This window comes from Taudactylus pleione, unplaced genomic scaffold (genome assembly GCF_031769625.1).
Source record: "Taudactylus pleione unplaced genomic scaffold, aTauple2 ptg001607l, whole genome shotgun sequence".
In the NCBI taxonomy this organism is placed as follows: domain Eukaryota; kingdom Metazoa; phylum Chordata; class Amphibia; order Anura; family Myobatrachidae; genus Taudactylus; species Taudactylus pleione.
This window is the reverse complement of record NW_028286004.1, coordinates 2296096-2303598: the sequence shown is the minus strand read 5'-3', so window position 1 is coordinate 2303598 and position 7503 is coordinate 2296096. Positions and strand designations below refer to the sequence as shown.

The following is a 7503-nucleotide window of genomic DNA, read 5'->3' as shown; positions in this document are numbered from 1 at the left end:
TTTCTGCCTCTACTGCCGCTTATAAACATCTCTGCTGTGTAGGAATAACCACTGTCTAGAATGGGAGCAGTCATGCGAGGAGACAGCAAGTGTATAGATCTCCCAGGAGCCCTTGCAAGAGCAAATTACAACATCTCATGAACCAACACCCCCCCCTTCATGTAAAGCAACTGCACTGAAAGAATAGCACCGGGTCATGTTAAAAGAGTTGGGGTATAATAAGCTTTTATGCAGTCATTATCCAATGATATACAGAGAAACTTGGAAAGTGTAAAGAATGTCAAAAAGGACAAACAGTTACAGTAAACAAAGCTACTGACAATAGTGGTCAAGCAGAAGGAGTGAATTATTACACACACCATCAATGAAACAGAACATTCATGAAAATATTTAACAGAATACAAAAGATTTAAAAAATATAAATTCTATGTGTCACTTTATTTTATTCCCTGTAAAGACTCTGCAGGTTCATATTTTACCCACCAGTATTCTGTAGTTATGCATTATTACAACACAAACAGATCATATATGCACATACCACAAATGCATTGTTCAATGTAGCAATATTTACCCTGCTATAGCTATGTACTATCAGTCTCACTTCTGTCAGTTAGCTCCTACAAAAAGCAATGAATTGACCACTGTTGCAGAACATCACTGCCAGACATATTATTCCCTTATGGTAGAGGACAAAAATGTCATCCTCTCTCTGGGGTATTCACTGTGTATGGGTCCAGCGCCACACCCTCAAATCTGCTCCAGCTACACGCTGCGACTCTGTGCGGAGACGGGACTCATTATCTTCAATAAACTGCACAGCACGATCCCAGACTTTCTTTAAGCGTTTCCTGCACATGTGAAATTAAAACAAATGTGTCAATGTGTAACAAGATATTTGCTTAAGAAAATCTGTACTGTAAAGGCCCCACAAATTGTGTATAGGAAAACATAACATTTATGTTAGGAATCATATTTGGGGTTTCTGACTGCCTTCTGTTTACCTGCCCTCTGTCATATATTCAAAGCCACTGCAATGTAATAAAGACTTACGGCCAAATAACCACGTTACACTAAACAGTAAGACAATAGATAAATCAATAATAAAGAAAAGCTTCAGCATATAGTGTTAAATGAGAAATTCTATAATTAAAAAGGAAAATAAGCAACAATATCTAAATATACATATATAAAATAAATTATGTCAAGATTCAGCTAGAAAGGGCTTGTATAGCAAGAAAACCATTTAACTAGTAACAAAAAACAAACAAACAATCTCAAAACTGAAATAGCTGAATAAAAAGCTAGAGAAACATTGTGTTAGTAATAAAGAGAAACCAAAAATCTCAAGCACTATATATTACATAGTCCATACTATATAAATATTAAGTCCCAAAACAAAGTGTATACACAGTAAAATATAAATGCCCAGATCTTAAATTACATTTTTTATTTTTTAAATGGACCTCCTGAATCCCCTTGCATCCTTAGTTCTCCATCTTGTATTAGTACGAAATCCCAACAGAAGTGAGTGGCCAGCTCAATTCTTAATACTGTATAGTCTACAGTGTGGCAATACAGAATTCCAAGTGCTTGGTTAGATTTATAGCACAATCAAATACTGTAGCATTTGGTCTAAAGGCCCCCATACATCTGCAACTGATTGCCATGATGTTGCGATCCTGCAACTCGGCTTTGCAGGATCGATGAAATCCAACATGTTGGTATTCACAGATTTGCCGATCACTATCAAAATCTGATTGGCACATAAGTGAAATCTAACATGGTGTATTACGCCAATCCTGTGACAGAAGGCAAAACATCGATGGCCAACGGTCAGCGTTTCCGATCCAAAAGCAGGATCGTGCAATCCGCCAGCAGATGTATGGAGGGCCTTAAGCTTTTTCTTCCTCCATCTAACGTCCACAATCAGACATGTTCTATCATATATTATGAACGACAAATCGGCCGCATCGCTCAGCCAATATGTACGCTTCCGCTATAGTCTGGTCGGCAGTGCTGCACATCCAACCGGGCGATTTCGCATGCAGCCCCGTTGCAGGTAATGAAGGATGGAACGAGGTATCGTTCATTACCTCATTCTGGTGTGTACCCAGGATCCGATGTCGGCCCCCATTGCTCAGTGTGTACCCAGCTTTAGTCATAAAACATATTACATTTACCTAACTGGTGCCAATCGTTTTCTGTGGTTGCCTCTCATTGCGACCTTCTGGATGCATAATATGAAGTTTAAACAGCCAAACGGCCACAATGATACTCTGGTTTCTCAAGTAATTTCTTCTATTACCATCACACAGTCCTTTTTATTCCTCCCGTTGAAGTCCTTTTGAAGGAGACGATTGCTCCCATTTTATAGTCTTTGTTTAGTTATCTATTTAAAAATTTGCTTCAAAAAATTCAAAAAATCATCATCTATGGTTCTCTGTATATTAAAATTCCAAATTTTTACCATGGGCATCGCAACTAATTTTTAATTCCTGCGGATGTGTGTGTGCTCCCGATACTTCTAGTATTCAATTGAAACAAAAAATTGGTCATAAAAAACACCTTGGGGGAGGAAAAAAAAAAAAAAAGAAGTGTTGCCAGTGATCAAAGAAATGCCTATGTGATGCCTAAGCTCTGCCTCAGAGCGAGACATTGTGCCCATGCTGCTTGGAAAGACCTCATCCTACTGGGAGGCACCTTCCTTCCTCATTCTGAACTCTAACTGCAGGGGCTGGTGGTTTCCCGGAGCAGGATCTCGATTGGACTCCTCCCCTGACTCTGGCTGCTGCTGCTCCTCGTTTTCATCTGCCCATTTAGACCCCCCCCTGTGCAAGTGTGAACGCCAAGTAGTGTGTGTCTCTGGCTCCAGCCCCCCTGGCAGCTGGCCGTTACTGGCTCAATTCTGCAAAACCAAGTATACTCTTACCAGGGATGGGCTCATGCTTCTTCCTTACACAGCCAGGCAGCAGATAAATCCCTCAGAGCAGCTAGCAGCAGCAGGGTAGTGCCTGGGCAACATGCATGCCACACACCTGTGCTGTTCTGTGATCTAATTATTTGTCCAATTGCAAACTTCCAATTGCCTAATTAGTCGTTAGAGGGGGTGACCCGTGGTTCTAAAGCAAGTCCTGACAATTTTTCCTTAAAAATAAGAGTAATGGTAGACTTACCATTGATAACTCTTTCTTCGAGGTCCACAGGGATACCATGGAGTAATGTGGTTGGAGAGATTCAGGCACAAAACAGTTCAAGCTTTCAGCTCCCAGGATACCTCGGGTCCTCCCCCATATATACCCCGCCTCAGGCCAGAAGAAGGAAAGAGGAGAAGGAAGAACAATCGTACACCAGAAGTACTCTCACACAAGATGAGGGAATGCGTGACCGAAAGAAAAAATATCCAATGTAGCCAGGTCTGTCAGGGTGGGAACTCTGTGGACCTCGAAGAAAAAGTTAATCAATGGCAAGTCTACCATAACTCTTATTTTCTTCTTCTTCATGGTCCATAAGGATCCACAGGGATACCAGGGAAACTGCTTTAGGACATCCCATAAGGGTGGGGAGTGCTCCTGAGCAGAAAGAAGAACGCATCGCCCCCCAAAAAAAGCATCCCGAGAGGCAAATGTAAAGGCATAGAACATAAGAATAGTTTTGACAGACCACATGGCTGCCTTGCACAATTGTTCAGCAGAGACGCCACGACTTAATGCCCACGATGGCCCTACAGAGTAGAATGTGCTGTCACAATGTTTGGGAAAGGGAGATCAGTCTGTGTGTACACCTGAGAGATAGGCATACGTAACCATTGAGCCAGGGTCTGCTTGTTAGCTGGCCATCCTTGTTTGTGAAAACCATATAATACAAAAAGAGCATCTGATTTTCTGACAGTTTGTACGCTCCACATACAGTATATACGGAGAGCAAGAAATACATCCAGGGAAGCTTCACCTACAGAGGTCTGGAGCCTGATAAGGTGGAACTACAATTTCTTCATTTACATGAAAACAGGACACTACCTTAGGAAGTTAATCCTCCCTTGTACGAAGAACAGCTCTGTCCTGGTGAAAAATAAAAAATGGGAATCGGCAACAGAGCTCTGCCAAATCAGATACTCTGCATGCAGAAAAGATAGCGAGGAGAAAGGGTCTTCGCTGTCAACCATTTCAAGTCTACAGAGTCCAAAGGTTCAAATGGGGGAGCTTGTAGCCCCTTAAGAACCAAAAGACAGAACCCACGCTGCTACCGGTGGGATAAAAGGAGGCTAAACTCACAGAACTCGCTGAAAAAAAAATTCTGACATCTGGTAATGAAGCAATCTCTCTCTGGAACCAGACAGAGAGTGCAGGTTTCTGCATTGTCAAAGTGCTCAGGAGGAGACAAAGGTCTAAACCTGCCTGGAAAAAAGCCAGTACCTGGGAAACCCTAAACACCTTAGGATCATTTACTGTGGGAACACCACGTACCATAAAAAAAGGTCAAACCTGTAATAGATGCGGGCAGAGGCAGGCTTTTGTGCCCTAAGCATCGTACTCGCAATGATAGGGCGGCAATCTTGTCCTCTGGTAGAAACACCCTTTGTACTTGAGAATCCAGACGTGCTCCCAGATGTACCATCTGCTGTTTTGGAGAAAGATAGAATTTCTTCCAATTGATGATCCAGCCGTGCTTTTGTAGGCAGGTGTTGTAAAACAACTGGAGTTTGTGCCAATATCAGAAGATTGTCCAGATATGATAGTATTCAGATTCCCTGACACCTGAGATAGGCCGTCATGACTGCCATTATCTTGGTAAGTAACGGGGGCAGTTGATGGGCCAAAGGGAAGTGCCTGAAATTGGTAATGTTGTAGGAGAGAAACACTAATTTCACAGTATATATATATATATATATATACACACACACACACACACACACACACACATATATACACACACACACATATATATGTACACACACACACACACACACACACACACACACAAGACAGAAATGTGTGCTTAGTTGTTCCTCATAGATACTCTTCAAACAAGATCATCTGTTTTCCTATATCGTTTTATCCTTTTTAATACATTTTTTATCATTTGATACACACATTGCGTTGTTTCTGTTCTCACCTGCATGCTCATGTATGAGAAGGAAGAGTTCACAGGGAGGACCAAGAAACCTTTATGTGCTTCCACTAAGTCTTACTGATGTAAGCATACAAGTAAGCAAACTTATATCTGCCTTTGTAAACACACATAAGGGTGCTGTCATTTCTCTTCAATCACACTCTGAGGGATTCATTGGTGATTATAAAAGACTATTTCTATCATAGAAATTTCTGGCTTTTTTTCCATTCTACATTGAAAAAATAACTGACCCCCATTGATTTGGATTCATTTTTTGTTTTATTCTATATACACAAATTTTTGGACAACATCGTGAGAAAAAGACGATCTTGTTTGAAGAGTATCTATGAGGAACAACTCCTAAGCGCAAATTTCTGACTCTCTCATTGTAATATATATATATATATATCTGTGGAATTGGTGTTTCTATCTGAGGGTTGAGTGCTGCATTGGAGTGTTGCGCCGATCATATAGTATATCTTTCGTTATAATACCCAAACACGAGGAATGGTAGGATATAGAGCACTATATACCTGATCCAAGGAAGAGTTATACAGGGAGACTGACGCAAACCCTTCTGAAACCAACAACAGCTACAGCAGCGCACAGATAGTGGACTGCTAGCATCTCATATACACGAGGAGGGTAGACTGAGCGACCCAGACAAGAAAAACCTTTGATGGATCTTCGTCTGGGTCGGGGAGTAGCTGCCGGGGTAGCGCCTACCTCCCCCTAAGCTGCATCAACCGGCCGAGTACGCTGGCCCGTGGCAGCAGAAGCATCTGCTGCCGATCCCCGGCATCAGACTATAAGGACCCGGCGGTCTAGTGAGGACGCAGATGCTCCTGACTGCAGTGGCTTCTGGTGCGTCTCTGGAAGCAAGGACTGATGCGAACGATTCCCCGTAAGCGAGGTATCGCTTTACCTGACCTCTTCATGCATCTGGTTGCCAGCCTCGCTGCTAGCAAGCTCAACCGTGACCCGCCGAAATCACCAGCTCTGTTACTGGTGTTGCGGCCCGGCAGAGGTAGACGGAGTCGCAGTACATGAGTCTTAATTCAGGCGCGCAGTACTGAAAACCCCAAAAATTAAATAAAAATATATTTAAAAAAAAAATTTAGGACTGCCTGAGCAGTCCCCTGTTACAAAGGTGCGTCTGAATCCTGTCACACCAATTGAATAACTGAAGGCCTGTGGCATATATGGGGGAGGTCTCGAGGCATCCTGGGAGCTGAAACTTTAACTATTTGGTGCCTGGATCTCTCCAACCACATTACCCCATGGTATCCCTCTGGATCCTTATGGACCCTGAAGAAGAAAACGATTTTAATCAAACATTTTACTTGCTCTGAAGCAGTGAGGGAAAAAAAAGCTGCATACCGTGCCTGATTTTTTTCTTCTTTATTTTTAAAAGGAGAAACCCTGCTGCTGCAGGAAAAAACTGTGCCGTGGTTTTGTTTTTTTAATATTGCCTGTAATTGAATATGCCCCATTGATAATGTAACCACTGTACATTAATTTAATATAAATGTAGCTAGTCTCTTTTTGTTGAGATGTATAATTTTAGATTTCAGTATTCATGACATGAATATGTCTGACAACATTGTTTATCGCTCATTCAACATACTTATACCACATTATGCTTTCATATGTATTTACTGTGGGGTTTTTTTGATCAGGAGGATTCTTATGAGTCAGCAAACACTGGGTAACTCAACAGGGGATTTTATCGGACAACAATAATGAATATGCAGGTGAATTTACCCTCACCATCCAGCCTGATTTTTATTATAACAACTTGGGACAGTTTGGCTGTTGCTGACATGAGCTACACAAATTTCCAGCCCCTTCTTTGTCTGACTAGATTTACTAAGATGTATTAATATTCTTTACTTAGAATCTTACACTAGGTTTGTGCAGCTTTTATGCACATTACACTATACAGCGATAGTATGCCGTGCATACATAGCATAAAATTGAAATAAAAATCATAAACTAAAAAAAATTATTTGGTTTTATCTTTACATAAAAATTGTCATTCTTCCATTTATAGTGCTGAAATGCTAATGTGCTATTTGGGTCTTTCATATTGAATACACTGCTGAAAATGTAATGCGACACCTGACTGGATAACATTTCTATGATAATATATTTAATTGCAGATGGCACAAATACACAGATCCACTCCAGTTTGTATCATTGATAAGCTTTTAACATATGATGAAAAGGTCAGTTAGGACACTAGATAAGGGAGGAAAGATACATGACTAAGTGGCTCTTTAAAAGGTGAACAGGCCCGTAACATAAGTAGAAACCGTAATTTCCACATGTGTTAAGTACCGGACCCATTCATCATTGGGAGTCCAATATGAACTGTTAAAATTCATCAAGCTC

At 41.2% G+C, this 7503-nt stretch overlaps 1 protein-coding gene across 1 annotated transcript in view; it reads right to left on the bottom strand.

The window, feature by feature from the left end:
• Nucleotides 1-208: 208 nt before the first annotated feature.
• The window catches only part of LEMD2 (LEM domain nuclear envelope protein 2), a 30288-nt gene continuing 22993 nt past the window's right edge, over nt 209-7503 (bottom strand). Inside the window, 2 exon segments of the mRNA XM_088464208.1 lie at nt 209-724; nt 726-848. Coding sequence (XP_088320334.1) covers nt 670-724; nt 726-848 — 178 coding nt within the window. The 3' untranslated portion in view covers nt 209-669.